The 27,525-nt window shown below is 45.7% G+C and overlaps 1 protein-coding gene across 1 annotated transcript in view; it reads right to left on the reverse strand.

The window, feature by feature from the left end:
• STXBP6 (syntaxin binding protein 6) overlaps window positions 1–27,525 on the reverse strand; it is a 76,852-nt gene that overhangs the window by 23,360 nt on the left and 25,967 nt on the right. Inside the window, exon 2 of the mRNA XM_044272190.1 lies at window positions 21,515–21,705. Coding sequence (XP_044128125.1) covers window positions 21,515–21,668 — 154 coding nt within the window. The 5' untranslated portion in view covers window positions 21,669–21,705. The remainder of the gene's footprint in view (window positions 1–21,514; window positions 21,706–27,525) is intronic.

The raw sequence follows: 27,525 nt of genomic DNA on the forward strand, positions 1-27,525 counted from the left end.
TACATGGATCGGATCCACAAAACGCATGCGGACGTCTGAATGGAGCCTTACAGGGGGGTTATCAATGACAGGGGGTGATCAGGGTAATCACCCCCCTGTCACTGATCACCCCCCCTGTAAGGCTCCATTCAGACGTCCGCATGATTTTTACGGATCCATGGATACATGGATCGGATCCACAGAACGCATGCGGACGTCTGAATGGAGCCTTACAGGGGGGTTATCAATGACAGGGGGTGATCAGGGTAATCAGGGTGATCACCCCCCTGTCACTGATCACCCCCCCTGTAAGGCTCCATTCAGACATCCGCATGATTTTTTACGGATCCATGGATACATGGATCGGATCCACAGAACGCATGCAGACGTCTGAATGGAGCCTTACAGGGGGGTTATCAATGACAGGGGGTGATCAGGGTAATCAGGGTGATCACCCCCCTGTCACTGATCACCCCCCCTGTAAGGCTCCATTCAGACATCCGCATGATTTTTTACGGATCCATGGATACATGGATCGGATCCACAAAACGCATGCGGACGTCTGAATGGAGCCTTACAGGGGGGTTATCAATGACAGGGGGTGATCAGGGTAATCAGGGTGATCACCCCCCTGTCACTGATCACCCCCCTGTAAGGCTCCATTCAGACATCCGCATGATTTTTTACGGATCCATGGATACATGGATCGGATCCACAGAACGCATGCGGACGTCTGAATGGAGCCTTACAGGGGGGTTATCAATGACAGGGGGTGATCAGGGTAATCAGGGTGATCACCCCCCTGTCACTGATCACCCCCCCTGTAAGGCTCCATTCAGACATCCGCATGATTTTTTACGGATCCATGGATACATGGATCGGATCCACAGAACGCATGCGGACGTCTGAATGGAGCCTTACAGGGGGGTTATCAATGACAGGGGGTGATCAGGGTAATCAGGGTGATCACCCCCCTGTCACTGATCACCCCCCCTGTAAGGCTCCATTCAGACATCCGCATGATTTTTTACGGATCCATGGATACATGGATCGGATCCACAGAACGCATGCGGACGTCTGAATGGAGCCTTACAGGGGGGTTATCAATGACAGGGGGTGATCAGGGTAATCAGGGTGATCACCCCCCTGTCACTGATCACCCCCCCTGTAAGGCTCCATTCAGACGTCCGCATGATTTTTACGGATCCATGGATCGGATCCGTAAAAATCATGCGGACGTCTGAATGGAGCCTGACAGGGGGGTGATCAATGACAGGGGGTGATCAGGGAGTGTATATGGGTGATCACCCCCCTGTAAGGCTCCATTCAGACGTCCGCATGATTTTTACGGATCCATGGATACATGGATCGGATCCGTAAAAATCATGCGGACGTCTGAATGGAGCCTGACAGGGCGGTGATCAATGACAGGGGGTGATCAGGGAGTGTATATGGGTGATCACCCGCCTGTCATTGATCACCCCCCTGTAAGGCTCCATTCAGACGTCCGCATGATTTTTACGGATCCATGGATACATGGATCGGATCCGTAAAAATCATGCGGACGTCTGAACGGAGCCTGACAGGGGGGTGATCAATGACAGGGCGGTGATCAATGACAGGGGGGTGATCAATGACAGGGGGGTGATCAGGGAGTTTATATGGGGTGATCAGGGGTTTATAAGGGGTTAATAAGTGACCGGGGGGGGGGGGGGGGGGGGGTGTAGTGTAGTGTAGTGTGGTGTTTGGTGGGACTGTACTGACCTACCTGAGTCCTCTGGTGGTCGATCCTAACAAAAGGGACCACCAGAGGACCAGGTAGGAGGTATATTAGACGCTGTTATGAAAACAGCGTCTAATATACCTGTTAGGGGTTAAAAAATTCGGATCTCCAGCCTGCCAGCGAGCGATCGCCGCTGGCAGGCTGGAGATCCACTCGCTTACCTTCCGTTCCTGTGAGCGCGCGCGCCTGTGTGCGCGCGTTCACAGGAAATCTCGCGTCTCGCGAGATGACGCGCCGATGCGTCCAGGAGGAGAAAAGCAACCACCTTCCGGACGCATCGGCGCGTTAGGCGGTCCGGAGGTGGTTAAAGAGGACCTTTCACCTGGAAAAACAATGTGAACGAAGTATGCAGACATGGAGAGTGGCGCCCGGGGATCTCACTGCACTTACTATTATACCCGGGCACCGCTCCGTTCTCCCGCTATGCCCTCCGGTATCTTCGCTCTGTAAGTTATAGTAGGCGGAGTCTGCCCTTGTCCTGTGGGCGTCTCCTTCTCCTAGGCTGCAGTGCTGGCCAATCACAGCGCAGAGCTCACAGCCTGGGAGAAAAAAAAACTCCCAGGCTGTGAGCTGTGTGCGCTGCGATTGGCCAGCGCTGCAGCCTAGGAGAAGGAGACGCCCACAGGACAAGGGTAGACTCCGCCTACTATAACTTACAGAGCGAAGATACCGGAGGGCATAGCAGGAGAACGGAGAGGCGCCCAGGGATAATAGTAAGTGCAGTGAGATCCCTGGGCGCCGCTCTCCATGTCAGCATACTTCGTTCACATTGTTTTTCCAGGTGAAAGGTCCTCTTTCAGTTTCAAAACTGATAGCACTATAACAGATCACTTTATCAAAATCTGTCCAGCTTGCCTTATATACTTACTGCTGACATCAGCCTGAGTGCGTCCGAACAGGTCTGGACATGTCCATTGGAATATCTCCAATATAATGCCTGGTATGCAACCGTAAATGGTGCCATTAGAAAGTACATAATAAGTACGCAAAAAATAAGCCCTCATATAGCTATGTGAATGAAAAAAAAAATAATAATAAGTTAGGACTATGGGAAGGCGGGAAGTGAAAAACGAGAATGCAAAAATGGAAAATCCCAGGGTCTTTAAGGGGTTAAAATCTAGACGTGTCAGGCAAATTCCGAGTTTATATTTGGAATCAGCGCACTCATTTTAGTATAAAATCACATGTTTATCTCTCAGCAGCAAAATCATTGTTGCGCGGTGTTATAGCTCAGTTCTTATCTTACTGTTAAGAATGTGGCTTAAATAAGTGTATATGACCTCTTAGGGTCCATTCACACGTCCATAGTATATTGCGGATTCGCAATACACCCGGCCGACACCCCCCATAGAACTGCCTATTTTTGTCTGCAATTGTTCTATTTTTTTTGCACTCCGCCTCTCTTCCGGCCCTATAGAGAATAAATAGATCCGCACCAGTTCCCGATATTGCGGAACGTATGCGGATCCATTTGCGGATGTGTGAATGGAGCCTTAGTAGTTTAGAGATATGGTTTATTAGATGACCGCACATAGTGAAAGTATCATTAACACAGCTAGCCAAAAAAAAAAAAAGTTAACCCCTTTGTGACAGATCAGCTTAGTATTTTTAATAGATGCAATTAAAAAAATGATTTTTAGCCCAAAATTTGTAAATGCAATAAGAAATTGCGGCCAAAAGGTGTACATAGCCTTAAAGTTCAAACATAACGTAAAGTTCATACTGAAGCCATATGAGCAAGAACTCAAATTTATACCGCATTATAACCAGGTGCTAATTTTTGCTAAACATCCCAAAACATTTTGCAATGTGGATAAACGCCACCCTGAAATGAAGCACATATTAACGTCGAGGGATTAGTGCATTACTTCACCACAGGAAGCTCCGATATTTCCTGAATTGGCTCTATTCCCTTTTCACACACAGGCAACACGGATTTCCTTGCACTCAAGCAAATCAAACAATTACACCATATGTTGGATGACCTGTGTCCTGGGAAACAAGTGAACATGTTAAACATGAAGCTCCACTTTCTAGTCGTCTTAGAAAATAGTAAGAAATTGCTTAAATAGCAACATGACGGGATGGCTGTCAAACCTTATAGGGTCACTGATCGGTGGGAGTCTGGAAAACCCCATGAAGTAATAGAAGCGCTCGTATAGCCTGCTCTCTCTCCTCTCCACTGGGGAAGAAAGCAAGATAGGTCCAAAGACTTTCAATTTAATCTGTCTCACTTCCTCTACTACAGTGAGGAGCGAGGGTATGATATGAGAGTGCTTCTCTCTCCCCTCATTTAAGCGATCGGTGGGGGTCTCTGCACCCAAGACGCTCACCAATCAAAACTTTTGATCAGATTCCTTTTAATCAAGAAGGCATGCCGAGGAGCATTTTCCCCCTATATGAGTTACCCAGTATTAACTTAACCAGACCTCCAAAATCGCTGCCATAAGCTCCAATAATGCCAGTCTTCTCACCTAGGTGCCAAGGTCTACAAAGATTCTCCAACTGCGGCAAAAATGGGCTACTATAACACAACAAACATTACCTCCTCTCCTGTTCTGCACAGTTCTATACTTCATGATCAGCAACCTACATGCAAGCAGACAACCAGCCGTTGCTGACATATTACTATCTTGGTTTCAGTCTCTATAAAGAGGACCCGTCACCTCTCCTGACATGTCTGGTTTAGTAACTACTTGCATTCCCCATTTAGTAACAATTCTGGAGCATATTACTTATCACTCTATGTTGTGCCATTGTTCTGTTATTCTTGCTAGAAATATATGGATCAAGGTACAGATGGGAGTTACCAGTTGTTTGACTGTGCAGGGACACGCCCACAACTGGTAACTCCCATCTGTACCTTTATCCATAAACGTCTAGCAAGAAAAGCAGAAGGATGGCACAAAATCCAGTTATAATAGAAGACGCTCCAGAATTGTTGGCTAGTAAACCAGACATGACAAGAGCGGTGACAGGTACTCTTCAAAGCTAGGCAGAATGAGAGCCATTCTGTAAGAGCACCTCCTCTCTGGTGGCCTACATTCTGATTGGAATATGTCCGGGACCAGCTTAAAATGACAGATTCACCTTGGCAGCCAGCTTTTTATGGTTTTATTGTTGATCTAAAATGAAAACGGAGTCACCTTTACAAATAGTGTTAGGGTGTCCTACAGCTTTCCATCTGCAGCTCCTATGCAGGCCTGTGTGTCTCCAAGGTAACAGCCTAGAAATCTACTCTGTAACCTGATCCTGCAGTCACAATGCCAACCATCTTACCAACGCGCTACATTTTGTAAATGTATGTCATTATTATAGTTGTTTACGTATATCGCATCACCATCTGTCTTCAGGGTGTACAATGGGATTCAATGCAGAAAACGCTCAATATTTAAAAAGTTGCAACATATATTACTGTGCGCCATAATAAACCAGAGGGTAACTTTAAAAGGAACCCTGTCAAGACGATTTGGGTTCCCAAACTGCCACCAACCTGATATCCAGAATGGGGGCAGGGTGACAATGATGTCTTGTATATTCTGGCTGCTGCATCACAACATAGAAAAAGACCTTTAAAGGGAATCTGTCCCCTGGTTTGAGCATATTAAGGTGTTACCACTGTCATGTGCAATAAAACACCTTAGTTATTGCTGTAGTCTTCGTTTTTTGCTTCATGGTTTCATTAGCCATGATGTTATGCAAATGAGTGTCCAAGGTGCTCAGCGGGGCGTTATCCTCCTAATCTGGAGCTCAGTAACACCCATGTACAGTGCCCAGCCCGCCTTCCTTCCATGCGCCGATCCCAGTGACAAATTTGAAGCTATTGCCCTCAGGAGCTCCTACATCATGCAGGCAGTCCGCGGTACTGCGCCTGCGTGACGTTTCACATAACGGAGGGGGGCGGCAGCAAAGAGTTCAGGTGTGGGCAGTTACTATGCAGGAAGAGGTGTGCTTGGGCTCTAAAGGAAGGCGGGCTGGGCACTGTACGGGGCAGTTACTGGGCTCCAGAGAAGGATAATAACGCCCCTCTGGGCACCTTGGACACTCATTTGCATAACAAAAAGTGGATTTTATTGCTCATGAAACAAAAAAATGAAGACTACAGCAATACCTAAGGTATCTTATTGTACATGGCAGTAGTAACACTTTAATATGCTCAAACCAGGTGACAGATTCCCTTTAAAAACAGTGCGAGGGATATTCAGAGAACCTGTAAGTAGTTACGGTGGTGGAGCTGTTCCTCTGAAGGTATGGACACGAAGAGTTTTGGGACAAGGTTTTGAGGCAGATCTGACTGCAGAAGTGAATTCAAAAGGAGTCGGAAATATAAAGGAAGTAATCATACTTCTGTATCCTGGTGGATCCACTTTTGGCTTTCGCTGAAAATATTGCAGGCCTCTAAACCTTGTCTAAAAAAAACAAACAAAAAAAACTCTGTGGTCGTACCATGAAGATTCTTTTTGGCCAGTCCCAATCCTAGTTTTAATGACATCCCACACGCCCACTGACCAAAGGCTTTTTCTTATGTACCCGGCCTGTGGAATGTCACTCAAACCAGGATGGGGACCATTTAGAATGAGTCTTTTTTTCAATGCCCCCCCCCCCTCCCCATAACTGCTTACAGCAGGGGTCAATAACTCCCAGCATGCACTTCTATGGCAGTCCTAAGAACAGAGGAGTAAGTGTGCATGGAGTAGTGTCACAACAGCTGGAGTGCTGGAGGTTTCTAAGCCCTGGGCTACAGTGTCCAATCAATCTGAAGAAGGCGGTTGAGCATGAAACATGTTATTTGTGGATACACACTCCTATAAAAGTCTTCATCCTTCCAAAGTTGGTGGAGCTCATTTTGTCTTCCTTTTTTACTCCAATATATTCCTTGTACTTTAAAAGGCTATGTACACCATCAGGGGCATTTTTTATGATTGCATTTTACCTATTGTGGCCTAAAAATATATATTTTATTTTCAATTGGTCTTTATGAAAAATATTGAGCTGTTCTGTCACAAAAGGGTTAACTGTCTAGCTGTGTGAATGGTAGTTTCATTTTCACATTGTGGCCCTTTCTAATATTCTAACCTTATCTCTAAATTACTAAAAGGCCATATACACTTATTTACCCCACAGTAAGATAAGAACTGAGCTATAATGGAGTTTAGGAGGTCAGAGATAAGGAGCCTCCTAAACTCGATCAGAGCCGCTTCTAGAGAAACCTAGACTGCACAGAGACAGGTGTTCAACATTTTTAATAAAGCTACATTTTAGCTCAAAATGATTACAATGCAGTAATAAAAAATATACAATTGTCCCCAAAAGGTGTACGTAGCCTTTAAGCCCAAGACAACGTTTACCTATCACAAGGCATGTTCCATCTGCAACTGCAGCACCATAAAAATACTGGATTCTCATACACAGAATATTTGGTTGCTGCGTTTAGTCATGACAATAGGGGACAACACAAGTCACTGACTACCTTTGTTGACTTTGTACATTATGTTACCCTATGTAGCACTCATTCTCCTTTCAGTGTACTATGACTGCTTAATAGTCATTTCAACATACCTCACACTGTTTTGAATGCCAATTCATATTTTACATTACGGTGCATCAGACACAGCACAAGAGCATCATGGCCAACCAGTTACAGTCCTGGATAACAAGTTGGTGACCGTATGTGGAGGAGGTGGGCCAAATCCTCCTGATAGGGTTAAGGTAAACAATCATAGAATGTGGCCGACTTACTGGAATAGTAATTAGAAGCATATGATGTATTGACTTGCAACACATACATTAAATTAGTACTTAATCCTGCTGCAGGGTCCCATGGGTAATGCAGCCAGAATGATGGATGAACAGGCACTTCCCTGTACGGCTGCCAAGGTTTATTTCAGGTATGCAGGGAGGAAAAACAGAAACCAAACAGCCAAGTGAAAGACAGTGACCTCCACAGCACCCCGCCCTTTTTACTGTGACCTCCACAGCGGCCTACCCTCTTAACAGTGATCCCCTCACACCGCCCCGTCGCTTTAACGGTGACCTCCATAGCACCCCGCCCCCTTAACAGTGACCTCCACAGTGCCCCATACCAATAACCTCCAGAGTGCCCGCCCTTTTAACAGTGACTTCCACAGTACCCCTCTGCTTTAACAGTGACCTCCACAGCGACTCGCCCCCTTAACAGTGACCTCTACAGTGCCCTGCACTCTGACCCCAATTAAAGACAATAATGCCCCTTTTCTTACGGGGCATTGTTGTCTTTAATTGACAGTATATAAAACCCCACAGAATTAGTGTACACTTAAGGTCATGTGAGTTACATCAGCCTCTACAACAACGGTCGCTAAGCGTCTTATATGAAGAGCTCTGATTGGTTGCTATAGGCAACAACGGACATTCATATTAAGGACCTGTAGCAAAAAAGAAGCCGAGCTGTGATTGGTTGTTATATGCAACCTGATGAATATCCAGGCTAACTGCCACAACAGCCAAAAGACAATGGCTCCTGTAGTTTGGTGGTTAGGTTACTAAGCATATTTTTTGGCAAATAAATGAAAAGTGCGGGGTGAAAATTTCCACTCAAAACATAGTCTGACGTTCCCTGAGTCATAGGAGGCGGCTGTGCAAAATTTTGTGATTGTAAATGCGACGGTGCAGATTCCTTTAGCGGACATACATACACACACTCCGCTTTATATATTAGACTAGCTGAAGGACCCGGGTATATTTAATCTATTTCATTTAATGTTTGTGTGATTAAAAGATATCCACACTATCCATTATAAGGCTACATGCACAACCGGATCCGCAAAAAACGGAAGCCGCCCATGTGCCTTCCGCAATTTGCGGAACGGAACGGGCGGCCCATTGTAGAAATGCCTATTCTTGTTCGCAATACGGACAAGAATAGGACATGCTATTTTTTTTGGGACGGGGCCACGGAACGGTGCAACAGATGCGGACAGCACACTGAGTGCTGTTCGCATCTTTTGCAGCCCCATTGAAATTAATGAGTCCTCACCCGGGCCACAAAAAATGCGGCTCAGATACGGACCACAAAAACGGTTGTGTGCATGAGGCCCAACAGTGACATCTACAGCACCCCATCCCCAAAGCAGTGACCTCTGCTTTGGGGATCCTTTTGAACAGCTGACTCTAAGGCCTCCTGCACACGAACGTGTGCGCCCTGTGGTCGTGCTGCAGGCCGCAATGCAGAACACCGTCTGTGGGGCAGCCACAGCGGATCACAGACTCATTCACTTTATTGGGTCCGCAATCCGGCCGTTCCGCAAAAAAATAGAACATGTCCTATCTTTTTGCGGAACTGAAGTACGGGACGAAACCCCACGGAAGCACTCCGTAGTGCTCCCGTAGGGTTCCGTTCTTCAGTCCCGCATCTCTGGATTTGCAGACCCATTAAAGTGAATGGGTCTGCATCCGTGATGCGGAATGCCCGCAAATGCGGTCCGCAATACGGCAACAGGGCGCACACGTTCATGTGCAGGAGGCCTAAGACAGCAGCACTGTACTGTCTGAGTGTGAGCTGCAGGGAGAAAGTCACCCTCCCTACAACCTCCGCAGCTGACAGAAGTTGATTTTTACCTTCATTTTTTCAATCCCCGTCGGCTGAGGAGTGCAGGGGGTGTGGCCTAACCAGATCGGGGCGTGGCTTAGCACGACCTAGAATTTGATTTTTAACTTTTTTTTCAATCTCAGTCGGCTGAAGAGTGGGAAGGGGCGTGGCCTAACCAGATCAGGGGCGTATCCTTTTGAACAGCTCACTCTAAGACAGCAGCACTGCGCTGTTTGAGTGTAAGCTGCAGGGAAAAAGTCACCCTCCCTCCCACCCCTGCAGCTGACAGAAGTAGATTTTTACCTTAATTTTTTCAATCCCAGGTGGCTCAGGAGTGGGCGTGGTCTAACCAGATCAGGGGCGTTGCTTAGCGGGACCTGGGGGCGGCACTTTAAGTATTTTTAAGGGTGGACACATTGTGGCAAGGGGCGTGTCTGGGCTCCATCCTGCAAGAGTGACGCCCACACCTTACTGGATTATTTGCATACCAAATAAACTGGATTTTCAGAGGATAAAAACATCTATTGCCGAAACAAAGGCACATCTTTAAATAAGGTACTAAGTGCTATTAGGCCATGGCTTTACTTCAATAGCGATTATCCTGGTGACAGATTTCCTTCAAAGCTCTTCTACAGCAGTGAAGATAAATGGCTGGGTTGTTATGGAAACCGGGTGTAAAACTGTATGTGGAGGCTGGAGGTCCTGCAAGCTTCTATTGGTTGATAAGGGTCATGTGACCAAGCTTCTATTGGCTAATGCATTTTTTGGGAACTGTATGTCCTAGAGAGCCGAGACCCGGTCTAAAACCTTCCCGGACACCTGATGTACCGGTGTGCCAAATCTTGTGACTGTAAATGCGACGGTGCGGATTCCTTTAGCGGACATACATACACTCATATACATTAGATATAAAACTCAGAGGGGGAGATGTATTTTTGGGCTTTCCACTCCATGCTTGATCATTTTACTGAAAATAGGCAGGCCATGGTACACCTTACACCACAAACTACACCAGCTTCCTTGCTGGCATAGATTTATTTTCCTGTTGATATGCCAGAATTAGTAATATTATTTCTAATAAAAAGGGGTACTCTGGGGGGGAAACAACTCTTCACTGTTTAATTTATATAATACAAGTGTCTGATAATTGAGCTCTTCCAAGAGACTTGTGTGTCTGAGGGTGCCACCATACAGAATGGTCTGGCGACGTGGCCGCTGAGGTTTAGATGGCTTCCATTGGTATTGAAGGTGCCCAGAGTCCGTTAATACTGCAGGGCGACTAGACAGCGCAGTCGTCATTAGTTTCATTCCAGTCTGCTGCAACCCATAAGGCCACGCAGTACTTGACCACAGCTCAGCCACGACACCAACATGTGGTCATACCCTGAGACTTTGCTTGGGTCAAACTATTAGTACATTCATACTTTCAGAAATAGGAGTGTGGGTGTATAATAGTATCTTTTTAATTACTCTATTTTATTGTTCGGTGTCAAATAGTGAAAGTGTTTGTAAATCCCCTGGTAAGAAAAGAGTCAAGTCTCCCATCTTCTTCATTTTTAGAACTCAATGAAGCAAATCAGTCCTATTAATCTTGTACTGAGTGCAACCCAGTATTTCCTGAAGTATTTTTCAATAAAGTATCTGACGTAAAGTCATAAGTAAATAGATGACAGATAACAATGTAGGCGCATCGCTGTCTCCTGGATTCCCTGCAAATGTCACTAACATCCAGCTCAGTTTCTTCTTGTAGAATCTATTACAGATGAGTGAGTGGTGGCACCATTACTGCACATAGCAAATCCAAATATAAGGCCTCTTTCACACTTGCGTTGTCCGGATCCGGCGTGTACTCCACTTGCCGGAATTACACGCCGGATCCGGAAAAACGCAAGTGTACTGAAAGCATTTGAAGACGGATCCGTCTTCAAAATGCGTTCAGTGTTACTATGGCATCCAGGACGCTATTAAAGTCCTGGTTGCCATAGTAGGAGCGGGGAGCGGTATACTTACAGTCCGTGCGGCTCCCGGGGCGCTCCAGAATGACGTCAGGGAGTCCCATGCGCATGGATGACGTGCCATGCGATCACATCATCCATGCGCGTGGGGCGCCCTGACGTCACTCTGGAGCGCCCCGGGAGCCGCACGGACTGTAAGTATACTGCTCCCCGCTACACTTTACCATGGCTGCCAGGACTTTAGCGTCCCGGCAGCCATGGTAACCACTCTAAAAAAGCTAAACGTCGGATGCGGCAATGCGCCAAAACGACGTTTAGCTTAAGGCCGGATCCGGATCAATGCCTTTCAATGGGCATTAATTCCGGATCCGGCCTTGCAGCAAGTGTTCAGGATTTTTGGCCGGAGCAAAAAGCGCAGCATGCTGCGGTATTTTCTCCGGCCAAAAAACGTTCCGTTCCGGAACTGAAGACATCCTGATGCATCCTGAACGGATTCCTCTCCATTAAGAATGCATTAGGATAAAACTGATCAGGATTCTTCCGGCATAGAGCCCCGACGACGGAACTCTATGCCGGAAGAAAAGAGCGCAGGTGTGAAAGAGTCCTAAGTACAGGAAAAACACCAAGGGGTAATGTCTTAAGACTGGTGTTTCTTATGCCAGCTGGTGTACAATGTATTTATTAAGATGTACTGGCGCATCGTCAGGAGTTACATGTGCAAAAAAAAGAAATGGTCTAGTAGGGTTGATCATGCCGATTAAAACATTAGCTTTGTTTTGTCTGTATGTTAAACAGTTGCATTATCTGTGTTTTTATTTATATGCAAATAGACATATTGGAGTACCAGGGGGCAGGGCTGAATCCTTGGGGCACTACTTTTATAACACCCCTGTGCTTAGAACACTGCCCCCCTCCTTGATTGAAAGGGCTAGACATCAGCATTCTGAGGGCAGAGCTGTGTCCTAACATGTTATATACACACTACTTACTATAGCCTTACCATGTTGAGAATAGAGATATTCTATGCTTAGAAAGCAAACACATATCACTGGTTTATTCACAGGCTCAATATATGATTATAAAGACATGAGTAATATGTATTATCAAGATAGTAAAGCCTTTTATAATGGGTTAAATGAGAGAGCAAAAAAATAAAAAAATAAAAATAAATAAATAAATCTAGAAGCCTCCCTGGGATATCTATAGGCAAGGCTGTCCACTTACTGCCAGGCTATAGCCTTATCACACTGACCAGTGTGTTTGTTCTTTTATTTTTATTTTTTATTCTTAGATAGCGAATACATATAAATGATGTCTTTATAATCATATTTTGCCTAGTAATATTTATTAGCTTTGTAAGCATAGAAAACCTCTATTCCCAACATGGCAAGGCTATAGTAAGTGGTGTATATGATATGTACATGCTATGACACAGCTCTGCCCTCAGCATTCTGATGTCTAGCCCTCTGAATCGGGGGAGCTGTGCAGAGCACAGGAGAGTTACAGAAGCAGTGCTCTAATGATTCAGCCCTGCCCCTGGTGCTCCGTGTTCATTTGCATATTATTATGATTTATTTGTAAGAGCCATTAATTCCACGGTGATGTTCATCAAGTCGGGGTTACACATACAAAATATAAAAATACAAGAAACGATTAACAGACGGGCTCAGAAGGGGAGAGAACCCTGCTCACAAGAGCTTACAATCTACAAGGGAAGGGGAAAGAAAACTGTAGGTGAGAGTAAAGGCTGCTCATCTGACCATTTGGCAGCAGAATGCTTATTACGGGCAGTGGGTTTTCGGGTTATTTTTGAAAGTTTGAATGTTGGGGGACAGTGAGTTCCAGTGTGGGGAAGAGGCACATTAGAAATCTTATAGTCGACTGTATGAAGAACAGATCAGAGGAAAACAAAGTAGTATGCCCTGTGAGGATCAGCTCACAGCTGTTTAACATACAGACTTCTAATCAGCAGGATCAACCCCATCAGGCAGTATGCCTGGTTTAATAGGATTACTCATGCTGACAGAGGCTCTTTAAATGAGTTGAGCCGTGAAGGACCCACTAATAGCCAGCCTCTTCCTGTCCACTTTTTTTTTTTTTTTGTGTTTATTTTTGTTGTAAAAGTGGCATAGAGGTAGAAAACAGCACAGGTAGAAAAAAAATGGCATACAAAGTTTATACATTCCACACAAGGCAGTGAAAAGAATAGGCCTAATAAAATCATGATGCCACAGGCATTTCCATACAGACTGGTTAATGTTTGCCAAACGCACTGATTGCGGTGGGACCAGTGGACTGTCTCTTGTGTATGGAGGTGCCAAGTGTGCATGTGCCACCTTTAAGTGAAGGGTCCCACCAATTTTATCTGCGACCCGCTGATAATCTATACATGGGTACTACCAGATAATTCCCTAAAACCATCTACCCCTCCCCTCCTCAGCTCCCGAGCACAGTATCATTTTAGATCCTGTAGGTAAAATTAATTCTCTCACAAATGGAATGGTTTAAAACTCTTTCCATATATTTATGGGCACAGTGTTCTATACTCTTTATCCATTCAAATAAATTAACTATGGCACGTTAAATTGGATATTGTAATAAAGCCACTGCATAGCAGAAACAGGAAAAAACTCCCCAAGGTCTGGAACAATTACATTAATTCAAGACAGAAATCTACACTGAATAAACTGCCAACTGTTCTGTCCATTATAGAGGCAGGAATGACGAGGTCCCAAAGCAGCAGTTCGGGGAACAGACTCAAATTGGCTTCTCTATCTTCATCCAGAAAGGACCGAGCTTTCAAATTGATGGCCAAGGACAAGGTTTTAATGTAGCCGTTTTCTGTTCTTTTCAAATTACATTTTTCCGGGGTCAGATCCTGGCGCACTCCCACTGCATATCATACAAACACACTGAGGCTGCCAACTACTAGAGTGCCAGCCAGTGCCCTACACTGCTGCCAAACAGAGAGATAGGACTGGAAGGCATCCAGGGACCCATGGGGGAGGCGAGCCACGTATGACAACTTTGTACAACTCAACTCATTTTTAAGCATTGTCAGTATGTGCATTGAGTATCTCAGGTAATACTAAAAGGAGTTTATGCATCTGGCATCTATATACTGGAGACTCTCATTAAGAGGAAAATATAATTATGCAGATTGAGTATAGCAAACATTCAAATGGTCTTCCAAATGTCTTCTAACACAGTCCCCGCAAAGGGTTAATGCATCAATACAGATGGAAACCATAGAGGAATGACCTTAATATTAAATGAGGAACAATTCTGAAAAAACCTAAGTGCCATCAAATAGAAAGTCCTTGTGATAGGCCTCATGCACACGGCCGTTGTTGTGTCCCGTGTCCGTTGTTCCGTTTTCCGTGATTTTCTGCGGACCCATTGACTTTCAATGGGTCCATGCAAAACTCGGCTAATGCACAGTTTGGCATCCGCGTCCGTGATCAGTGTTTCCAGTCTGTGAAAAAAAATGTGACCTGTCCTATTTTTTTTCACGGACAACGGTTCGTGGACCCATTCAAGTCAATGGGTTTGTGAAAAAACACAGAGGCACACAAGATTGTCATCTGTGTCCGTGCGTCCGTTTTTTTTATTTCTATCATTTGCATGGCAAACTTGACTCATTTTATTTTACTTTCCTTCAGGTCTTGAGATCCTCCAAAAATAAAGGAAGACACACGGAAACAAAAACAGACACGGATCACGGAACAACAGAATCCCTTTTTGCGGACCGCTAAAAAATACTGTCGTGTGCATGAGGCCTTAAGTAGCACTCCCTCAGTCCTGGGATTGGGCATAATACATGGCTCCGAGGTTTCCTCCGATCTCTGCATAATGAAACTGTATGCAACTTTCCAGAGGCTGAAAGCCCAGAAATGCCTAACTATTCTCCATACTACCAGCTCCATAAGGTGCGGCTTTCAAAGCAGAAAATCTACACTTTTTTGTGTGCATATATCTGTATGTTCCCTCACCAAAAACCACGTGTTACTTGCAGATTTCGCACTTGCCTTGAAAAGGGTGAAATCTGCACAAAACAAAACCCCCCCAAAAAAAAAACGCACAAAGAATTGACATGCTGCAGACTTCAAAATCCGCACAGCAGGTCAATTTCCGTATGGAAATAAAAGTGTGCGTGACATCTGTATACGCCGCAAACATAGTCAGAAAGAGGCCTAAAATGTGGGAATCCCCGGCATCTTGGTTTGGGGGTCAAATTGTAGAACATCAATTTCTAGCATCAGTCATGTTGTGCAAAGGTGACATCCCCGAGTCGGACACATACGACAGAAGGAATACACACAGCATCTATTCTTGTTGCACTTTTTTTTTTTTTATTTAACGGAGAAAAATGTGAAATTTCTTCCCTTTACAATAATAAAAAATAGCACAAAAATAAAGCCTCAATGGTTTATCCTCAAATATAAAAAGACAAAAACTGTTAAATTGCTGCTTGTTTCTATACTATAGTTGCGTCTAGGGCTGCAGTAAACGAATATTTTTGTAATCGAGTATTCTATCGATTATATTTCTCGATTCATAGAGTAATCTAATAAGAAAAAGCTACTTAAAATAACGTACGTAATTAGGCATGTATAAAGTTATTGGTTTGAAGGGGTTAATGGAAACACCTTGGCATTAGGTATGTATAAAGTTATTGGTTTGGAGGGGTTAATGGAAGGACCTTGGCATGTATAAAGTTATTGGTTTGAAGGGGTTAATAACTTTATACATGCCTAATGCCAAGGTGCTTCCATTAACCCCTCCAAACCCAATGGGCATGTATAAAGTTATTGGTTTGAAGAGGTTAATGAAAGCACCTTGGAGGTGCCTTCATTAACCCCTCTCTAAACCAATAACTTTATACATGCCAAGGTGGTGCCTGCAGCCTCCATTAACCACTCTCTCTCTTTATCTGCCTTTCATTTCAATATCAATTTACAGTGACTTAGTGCCCCCGATTCCCCCCTGGCGTGCCTTAAGTGCTGTTAACTTAAATTACCTAATGGCACTGGCACTAGTGAGGAGGGCGCAGCCGCAGACACATGGAGTCCGAGACCGTCTTCATCCCAGCACGCACTGGGACCTTAAGTGACGTCAGACGCACATCGTTAGCCAGCGTGCTGATGATGTATGAGCGCAACTGCGCATTACTCAAAGTCCTGCCTCTCTGGCCTCCGGAGGACACGGAAGCGGTGAGTGAGATGCTTAATTTCACTCCCGCTCCGTGATCATGTGATGTAACGATTACTCGATGCAGGGAAACTGCATCGATGAATTTTTTTTAAATCGATTTAATCGAGTTATTCGAATAATCGTTTCAGCCCTAGTTGCGTCCACCCTACAATTCAGCATTGGTGGCCCTGCTAGCACATTATAGGAAAAAGCACCAGCCTATGCGCACTTCCCACGGTCGTGGCCACCAGAGAGGCTGGATCTTTTGCCTATTGTGTGCAAGCACCACCACCGCTGCTGGACTGTAGGGTGGTCGTAACCATGGAAACAAGCAGTGTACAATGTGGTGGAAAAATGTATCAACTTTGGTGAGAAAGTGGAGTAAGTTATAGCTGAAGTCTGCGCCAGGCAGGGCAGAGATGGGCATCTCACACCAGCACAGGGAGATCAAGACTGGCGTATGGATAAGTGTCCCTCAATATTTGTAGACTGTAGCTTCCCCCTGCGGTGAAGATGTTAGGAGTTTTTACCAGGGGAACCTTTGCCCAATTCCTCATCCTACCATGAAACCGCAGTACTACACCATCTGGCCAATAAGGGGAGCCAAGCAGCAGATCCCCCTCCTTCCTCTAATAATATGTGTTTACATAGGATTATCCAACCTAGACAAGCCCTTGGGTTACCATTTGTATTTCTGAAAAGACACCTGTCCACACATACAGAAAACAACAGAGGGAAGAGAAGACTTGGTCCTATTACTGGACAGGGCTCCAAACACTTCCCTATAGAGCGTCCTCTACAAGTTATATATTACACCGCTACATTTCAGAAGCATTTAAAATAGATTCCTTTTAGCAGACACATAATTTAGGAGCTCAAGAAGGGGGCGTAAAGAATGAACCCTCTGCATTGACTTTCTGTCAAGTAGGAGACATGCTTTACAATGTAGAGCTCAGGGTCCGGGAACGTGCAAAAGAGGAACGGTTTCATTTTACAGACACTGCACCAAAAAAAGACTATCCTGCTTGATATTTTAATTAGTAGCCTGCGGTACGCTGCTCGCATCTCCATGGAAATGCACAAGACACTTTGCCATTATAAAAGGTACCTGTCCGCGGAGGGCTTCCTGGCAGTAATATGCACGCACGCTTCGCGGATCACAATAAACAATTACGTTAGGCAGTTTGGAATAGCATTATATATATATATATATATATATATATATATATATATATATATATATATATATATATATATATATATATGGCTTTGTGTTATTTTACAGAAATTTTTCAGGCTACTTTCACATCTCCAGTGAAAATATCTGACAGCATGCCGGTGTTCATCTGATCTGGCATTGCCGGATTCTACAGTTCGCTGGCGGATCCCCGCTGACAATAATGGGGTCAGGTTGCTTTACAGCATAAGGCTCCATTCACACGTCCGCAAATGGGTCAGCATCTGTTCCGCAATTGTGCAAAACGGGGACGGAATGGATGCGGAAAGCATTGTGGACAAGAATAGGCATTTCTATGGGGGTGCCGGCTGGGTGTATTGCAGATCCGCAATACACTACGGACGTGTGAGTGGACCCTTAATGCTGGTTTTCAGACGGGCAAATCCAGTTTTCATCCTGCCACCAGCCGAGATTTATGCCGGAACAGCCCACCGGATCAGACATGCCATAGATGGGAAAGTAGCCTATAAGTAATTTGTAAAGGGTATGTGGTACAGTGTATATCTATCACATACCTTGCTTAGTGCTGGAGGCGTACAAACATTAGCACATATCCATATGGGGAAATCAAAGGTTATTAATAATCAGATTTTATGTAAAGGGGGTTGTACCAAGCTATAAATGTAAACCCCATACTAGGGCTGCAGTAAACAAATATTTTTGTAATCGAGTATTCTATCGATTATATTTCTCGATTCATCGAGTAATCTAATAAGAAAAAGCTACTTAAAATAACGTACGTAATTAGGTATGTATAAAGTTATTGGTTTAGAGAGGGGTTAATGAAGGCACCTCCAAGGTGCTTCCATTAACCCCTCCAAACCAATAACTTTATACATGCCCATTGGGTTTGGAGGGGTTAATGGAAGCACCTTGGCATTAGGCATGTATAAAGTTATTGGTTTGAAGAGGTTAATGGAAGCACCTTGGAGGTGCCTTCATTAACCCCTCTCTAAACCAATAACTTTATACAAACCAAGGTGGTGCCTGCAGCCTCCATTAACCACTCTCTCTCCATCTGCCTCCCCCCCAGCCTCTGATCTGCCTCCCCCCCAGCCTCTGATCTGCCTCCCCCCCAGCCTCTGATCTGCCTCCCCCCCTCCAGCCTCTGATCTGCCTCCCCCCCTCCAGCCTCTGATCTGCCTCCCCCCCTCCAGCCTCTGATCTGCCTCCCCCCCTCCAGCCTCTGATCTGCCTCCCCCCCCTCCAGCCTCTGATCTGCCTCCCCCCCCTCCAGCCTCTGATCTGCCTCCCCCCCCTCCAGCCTCTGATCTGCCTCCCCCCCCCTCCAGCCTCTGATCTGCCTCCCCCCCCCTCCAGCCTCTGATCTGCCTCCCCCCCCTCCAGCCTCTGATCTGCCTCCCCCCCCCTCCAGCCTCTGATCTGCCTCCCCCCCCTCCAGCCTCTGATCTGCCTCCCCCCCCTCCAGCCTCTGATCTGCCTCCCCCCCCTCCAGCCTCTGATCTGCCTCCCCCCCCCTCCAGCCTCTGATCTGCCTCCCCCCCCTCCAGCCTCTGATCTGCCTCCCCCCCTCCAGCCTCTGATCTGCCTCCCCCCCCAGCCTCTGATCTGCCTCCCCCCCAGCCTCTGATCTGCCTCCCCCTCGGGTAACGCAACCCCCCCCCCTCCCTCCCCAGTATTAATCATCGGTGGCCACAGGGTCCCCCTCCTCCCCCCCCCCCCCATCATTGGTGGCAGTGTCAGTTCCGATCGGAGCCCCAGCAGTGTAATGCTGGGGCTCCGATCGGTTACCATGGCAGCCAGGAGTCACGCTACTGAAGTCCTAGCTGTCATGGTATGTTAGTGAGCAGAGAGCAGCGCATTATACTCACGTGCGCTGTGGCCGCCGGTCGCTCCTTCTCATAGGTCTGTGCGGCGCATTGCTAATGCTGTAAGCATTAGCAATCCGCCGCACAGACAGAAGAAGGAGCGACCGGCGGCCACAGCGCACGTGAGTATAATGCGCTGCTCTCTGCTCACTAACATACCATGACAGCCAGGACTTCAGTAGTGTCCTGGCTGCCATGGTAACCGATCGGAGCCCCAGCATTACACTGCTGGGGCTCCGATCGGAACTGCAAACTGCCACCAATGATATGGGGGGGGGGGGAGGGGGGAGGAGGAGGGGGACCCTGTGGGATATGGCCGGCAGATTCATTGGTAGTGCAGTGGCCACAGTCCCTCCCCTCCTCCTCCTACGTCCTAGATTGGTGTTCAGCGGCAGCCGCGCACAGTGGGGAGGGAGAGACTCCCTCCTCCTCCTCAGCTGTGCCGGCCGGCTCAGTCCTGCCTCTCTGGCCTCCGGAGGACACGGAAGCGGTGAGTGAGACGCTTAATTTCACTCCCGCTCCGTGATCACGTGATTTAAACGATTCCTCGATGCAGGGAAACTGCATCGATGAATTTTTTGACTCGATTTAATCGAGTTATTCGAATAATCGTTTCAGCCCTACCCCATACATAAGAACCATCCATTTTGGATCAGTGGGGGTCCAGCTAACAGGGGTCCCAAGTCCCTGAATATACACTGTGGCAGTCATTCTCTCGGTGACTGCAGGAGATAGGCACAGCGCTGTTATCTCCACCAGTCCCATAGAGAATGGACCCTTTAATATGTGCCACAAAAGGTCAGGAAAGACATTCAGTCTTTTCACATAGGTCACGCTGCCTGCTCCATTCACTTTTACAGTGCTAATCTCCGCTTCCCCATATAGCCTTCCGCTTCCCCATATAGCCTCTGTAGAGAAGTGGTAGTCTGAAGAGACTTGACATCAGCTACGGTGATACTACAGAGTAAAGGACGCCCGGGCTGATTCTAGCTATTGAGCCCTAGCATCGTCTGCAAAGTGAAACCACATACAGTATATGTATATCACAGATGGCACTGGTCCCGATGGTTGGCAGCCTGTAGTAGTAGATGAATGAAGTGCAGGCACTGGCCATCTGTAGTATGCTGAAACTCCGGCACCTCTCATATAAACACCGGAAATCTCAAAAAACTAAAGAAGCCAATGATGATGATAATTTTTTATTAGGAAGTTCTATTTATACAATTCTTTAAAGGGGTTGTCTCACTTCAGCAAATGTCATTTATCATGTAGAGAAAGTTAATACAAGACACTTACTAATGTATTGTTATTATCTATATTGCTTCCTTTGCTGGCTGGATTCATTTCATTTGGTGGCTGGATTTTGTATTTCCTGAACATACCTATAATGAACTGGAGGGGACTCCCTGACTTCTATGGGAGAGTTGTGTAGACATAATACTGTACAGAGAGGGGGAGGAGGTGAGCTGTGACCTCAATCATGGTGAAGCCTGTGTTATCAATCACTGTAAGCTGCTGTAATGATAATGAAATGACTGCTGAATGGTGATCTGTGCAGCCCATTATTAGACTTAGTGGGCAGTGTAAAAAGTGCAGGAGATTAGGATTTTTTTTACTATAGTTAGTGACATATAAAATGAAAAATAACCACTAATCTAAAAACTTAATTTAAACAATAGATGATTTTCTGATTACATACAAGGTTCCTTTAAAGGGGAAATATATGTTGTACAAGCAGTGCTATCTGCAGGCAGCACGTCATAGGGCAGAAGGAGCCGAGCAGATTGATGTCGTCTGTGGGAAAAGATTCAGTATAACTTGTCATTTATTTCTTTAGTGGACGGTCCTACTCAGTGACTGACCGCCATCTCCCAGAGAAGAAGATGAGGACTGCTACATCGGTACAGACACCGGGTTCAACAGGACAGGTTCCCTTTAACATTGCAAATGGGTAAAATTCATATGGTCTACCTGACAAGCAGATGTATGTTCGGTATTCTCCTTGTCCTCCTGTTGCTAGGAATGGAATTTTTTTCTTGGTCCTTCGCTTCACAAGCACAGCACCCAGCATACGCTCATCTTGGGGAGAAAAGACCTCCTTGCTGATGGTGGCTTTAGCAGACATAGCGCTTGAGATGAAGGTGGAGCTTCACCGAGAAGAGCTGAGGAAGAGAGAAGAAGATCAGAGTCATCCAAAGTTATCTGCACATGGATGACAAGTAGCAGTGTATATATACACCATGTATAGGCACATGGTTTTGGGTGTGTGTATATATATATATATATATATATATATATATATATATATATATATATATATATATATATATATATTTTACACACACATCATATTAATATGCACAAAACCATTTGCTTATAAATGTGAAAAATAAGCATAATAGGGGACGATCAAGAAGAAAGTCAGACTGTGCCCATAGAGGAAATCAGATGCGCTCCTACCACAGCCGCTGACGTTACAGTCCTCTCCCTTCCACTATGCCTAATGAAGCTGCAGACAGACTAATTGCTATTCCCGCATGGCCGACCCGGACGTCAAATCCATTCTCAACTGCTTCTCTGGTACGGCTGCAAGTTTATAAAGCCTCTGCCGCTATACAACTAAGTAGATTTTAACAACTGAAATGTCTGCTGTTACGGTAAATAAGATAGCGACAAGGAGCGTATCGCTTTGACACTTAATAGGTTTGTCCATATTTCAAAAGCTCCCCAAAGCCCCTAAATATGTTAAAATAATAAAAGACTGTATGCTCATCGCTTAATGTAACACCATTTCCACATGGCTGCAGCAGCGAACCAGCTGCGTACGGCGAATCACAGCTATAGGCGATTACTGGCCTCGGCAGTATATGGCACAAGATTGCTGAGTAAACAATCGGATTATTTTAATCCATTTAGGTGCTTCTAAATAAGTTAGACCGCCCCATTCCTAGGAATTTAATATTAATGACCTATTCATAGGATAGGTCAATATTACCACATTGTCAGGGATCCCACTCGTGGCACCCCATTGATCAGCTGTTCCATACACTGTGTATTGGCGGACCTGGATACTACAACACTGAAGGGGTTGTCCAGCCTTCTCCTCAGGATAGGCCATCACTAGCCGATTGGCCGGGGTCCAGCACTCCGCACCCACCACCCATACCTGAGCTACACAGCACCATCAGCGTTTTAGTAGAGGAGCTCGCTACTACAGTGATGCTCCCGCCACTACAATGCTGACCGTGCGGGGTAGCTCCAGCACCAACGGAGATACATCCAACAGCTGATCGCCAGGGGCGTAGGGTGCTGGATAGGCCATCACTTAAAATAGCTTAAACTGTAACCACAGAGAGCACTCTAGACACTGAACTTCACATAGTTTATCACAATTCTTGGTAAAATTGCAGCATTATTAGAACTGGCAGGTGACCTCGATGGTTCCTTTTTCTGTCAAAAATAAAATTTGAAAGGAACCATGTCCGATGTTTCATGATTTTAAAAACATTGCTCGCCAATTTTCTCTCTCACGGGACATCAATTTTAGTGAACCCTAAACAATCTCATTCAGATGTGGACGGTTTTCAGTTACAGAAAATGTTATCAATTTAACACAAAGAGGCTAAACAGCCCTCCATCTATACACATATACTGTACATACGGGAAGACGTTTCAGATTGTTTCGTCCTTCAAATAGTAAACACAGTTTCTAGAGTAAGGCCTCTTTCACACTTGCGTTGTCCGGATCCGGCGTGTACTCCACTTGCCGGAATTACACGCCGGATCCGGAAAAACGCAAGTGTACTGAAAGCATTTGAAGACGGATCCGTTTGAAGACGGATACGGATTTCACTCCATTCAGAATGCATTAGGATAAAACTGATCAGGATTCTTCCGGCATAGAGCCCCGACGACGGAACTCTATGCCGGAAGAAAAGAACGCAAGTGTGAAAGAGCCCTAAGCCCAAAAAAAAAATCTAAATTAATACTAGTTTTCATAGTCTCCTCTCATGAAATGCTTCCACCGATGTATGCGCAGCGCACAGGAGGAGGACCCTTCACAGTCCTGGCCACAGTGGACCTTCAGGTCCTGGACTGCAATGAGCAGATCTGTCCGCAGGAAGCTTTCACCTGCCAGCGCAGACTAGGAGCAGGACACCTGTTCCAGAGGCCACGTCCTGACACAGGTAATAACAGAGGAGAACGCAGCAGATCCACAGTCCTGACGGAGGGAGGGGGTACACAGCAGTATAAAAGGCATATATTCCCAAGCATTGACGTTAAAGGGGTCGTCTCACTTCAGTAAGTGGCATTAATCATGTAGAGAAAGTTAATACAAGGCACTTACTAATGTATTATTATTGTCCATATTGCCTCCTTTGCTGGCTGGATTCATTTTTCTATCACATTATATACTGCTCGTTTCCATGGTTACAGATCACCCTGCAATCCAGCAGAGGTGGTCGTGCTTACACTATAGGGAAAAGCATCAGCCTCTCTGGTGGCCGGGACCATGGGAGCGCACATAGGCCAGTGATTTTTCCTATATTGTGCAAGCACGACCACTGCTGCTGGATTGCAGGGTGGCCTGTAACCATGGAAACAAGCAGTGTATAATGTGATAGAAAAATGAATCCAGCCAGCAAAGGAGGCAATATGGACAATAACAATACATTAGTAAGTGCCTTGTATTAACTTTCTCTACATGATTAATGCCACTTACTGAAGGGAGACGACCCCTTTAAGAAGCAATTCTACACATGGATAAAAATGCTATACATCATACTGCAGGTTCAAGCATCCTCACCGTCCCTAGGAAGCAATCCACTTGATCACATGATCTCTATGACTAAATCACATTTAATATTAATGATTTATTCATGATTTCACTTTTATAGCATTTAAAGTACAATTTACAGTCCACCCTACTGTTGTGTCTTCAGTATATAATGGAAGTTATGCCCTGCTAGATCTGATGTATGATGGATACCACAGCACCCGACGGACCCCACTCCCTAGTAATGGGGTACGTCAGGTTCTGTTGTGGTTTCCGTAATTTTATCATAAAATCCACCCAGAGCCTTATGCATACAGTACAGCTCTTGCATCAGAACACAGTGGGGGAATTTATTAAAGGGAATGTGTCACTAGAAGTGGGCGATATAGGTGATATAAATTTGTGCCACGATATGGATTTTGTGCATATCGTAGGACGGCAATATGACCACGGAGCGGTAGTGAAGATCGGTTACCATGGCAGCCAAGAGTCACGCTACTGAAGTCCTGGCTGCCATGGTATGTTAGTGAGCAGCATTATACTCACGTGCCGGTCGCTCAGTCGCTGGTCGCTCCTTCTTCTGTCTGTGCGGCGCATTGCTAATGCTTATAGCATTAGCAATGCGCCGCACAGACCTATGAGAAGAAGGAGCGCCCGGCAGCCACGGCGCACGTGAGTATAATGCTGCTCACTAACATACCAAGGCAGCCAGGACTTCTGTAGCGTGACTCCTGGCTGCCATGGTAATCGATCGGCACTGCCCACTGCCACCAATGATGGGGGGAGGAGGGGGGCCCTGTGGCCACTGCCACCAATGATTAATACTGGGGAGGGGGGGGTGGGTTTGAGTTACCAGAGGGGGCTGATAAGAGGGAGAGGCTGGGGGGGCGGATCAGAGGCTGGCTGCCATGGTCAGCTCCCTGCTGTTGTGTGCACAAAGCACAGGGCAGCAGGGAGAGTGTAAAGTCCTGTTCACCCTAATAGAGCTCTATTAGTGTGAATATGACAAGGGTTCTAGCCCTTAAGGAGGCTAATAGTTCTAGATCTAGATCTACAGGCGAGTCTGGTGGTTATCACTGCGTGGATACATCATTCAGATCCACAACATGTGACTGTGGCGGTGCGAGCACCTGGCACCAGAGGTATGTGCCTAGGTCTTTCGCTTGTGCCCTTGGCACCAGCATGCACCACCATCCATTGTGCCTGTGTCCTGCTCTGCCAGAGCCTCAGGTCTCTTCAGAGTCTACCAACAGCCCCGGTGGCACGACATACCCACCTGAGAGCTCATCTACAAGGACGCAACTTTGGTGGGCAGCAATGGCCACGTGATAGATGGCAAACCCCAGTGACCAGCGGCACAGAAACAGCAGCAAGAATTTAAGGGATTGTCCCAAGATCAACACTATTTACCTATCCATACTTGACCCAGAGAACACTAGAACCTGGTAACCAAGGTGGGGCCCCCAGCGATCATGTACTTGAAGGGGACATGTCTGTTTTTAGTAACGACTTGCATTTCCCATGCAATAACAATTCTGGGGAATCAATTCTTGTGACTCTATATTGTACCATTCCTCTATTATTCCTACTAGAACTTATGAACAAATTGCTAGTAGTCTGCAATAAAGGTCCAGCGGGGGGTTACCAGTTGACAGCACTGATTGAATAATATCAGACTGTGCAGTGACACCCCCATCTGGACCTTCACTGCAAACTGCTAGCAAGTCATTCATAACTAACAGCAGAAATAAGAGGAATGGTGCAACAAAGTCATAAGAATAGATGCTCCAGGATTGTTATTACATGGGGGGGGGGGGGTGCAAGTAATGTCCAAAACATACAAATCCGGAGAGGTGAGGGGTCCTCTTTAACGACAAGTGATAAATATTGATCTTGGGACAAACCCTTTAAACCTCATAAAATGACTGCAATTTATGCTGGGAAACAATTACTAGTACTCCAAAACGGTCTTCCATGCATAAATAGCAAATTTAGACCATTTTAAGGGGGTCGGCACCACTGAGGTGGTGCCGACCCCCTTAAAATGGTCTAAATTTGCTATTTATGCATGGAAGACCGTTTTAGAGTACTAGTAATTGTTTCCCAGCATAAATAGCAACCCCTTAATGTTATATAGGCCTTTGTATTAATTATTTGAATTACTGTAACTTTCGTACTCCTCATCGGCTGAAAATACTCCTCAAAAATGGTAAGAGGAGTATTTTTACTCTTTCAGAAAAAATGGAGCGCGACCTCTGGAGGGCGGCCATCATGCCTGAGCTGTTCTTAACGGCATTTAGAGGACTGCTTTGCAGCAGCCACATGGTCCAAAGACACAGTGGTCAGGAAGGGACCTCATTGACTTCTATGGGAGAGTTTTCTAGACATGCTGTGTGACCTGTGCAGAGGTCAGGAGGCAGCTGATAAGCTGTTCTATCACATATTGTGAATGGTGACTGGTGGACACAGTGTTATCTTTACACACAGATGGTATCTGTCATTATAATCTTGCCTGTAAGAATAAGCAGATAATTGCAGGAAAACAATCTGTACAAACAGAAGTGGCGCCAATTTTAGACTCCGTAGCCAATGTGAAAACTGATTTGAATTTTTTTTTTGTTTTAATACAGATATTCACAGAGAAAGTTAAAAGTAACATAACCAAAAAAAAATCTTTAAAAATATGTTAAACAAACACATGATTTAAACAATAGGACATTTTCTGTGGGCACATTCCCTTTTAGGTATGCATTCGTGTGAATAGGTCTTTGCTGTCCGTTTTTTTTAATGATAGCATACGAAACAGACAAATGATTGCGGGAACATGCCCTAATATTATAGAATGAAACCTATTTAACGTGCGGATTTGTTGCAGACTTAGGCCTCATGCACACGACCGTTGTGTGCATCTGTGGCAGTTGTGCCGTTTTCAGTTTTTTTTCGCGGACCCATTGACTTTCAATGGGTCCGTGGAAAAATCGGAAAATGCACCGTTTTGCAGCCGAGACCGTGATCCGTGTTTCCTGTCCGTCAAAAACGGACAACGGTTCACGGACCCATTCAAGTCAATGGGCCCGTGAAAGAACACGGATGCACACAAGATTGGCATCCGTGTCCGTGATCCGTGGCCATAGGTTACTTTCATACAGACGGATCCGAAGATCCGTCTGCATAAAAGCTTTTTCAGAGGTGAGTTTTCACTTCG

This window comes from Bufo gargarizans, chromosome 11, assembly GCF_014858855.1.
Source record: "Bufo gargarizans isolate SCDJY-AF-19 chromosome 11, ASM1485885v1, whole genome shotgun sequence".
Taxonomy (NCBI): Eukaryota; Metazoa; Chordata; class Amphibia; order Anura; family Bufonidae; genus Bufo; species Bufo gargarizans.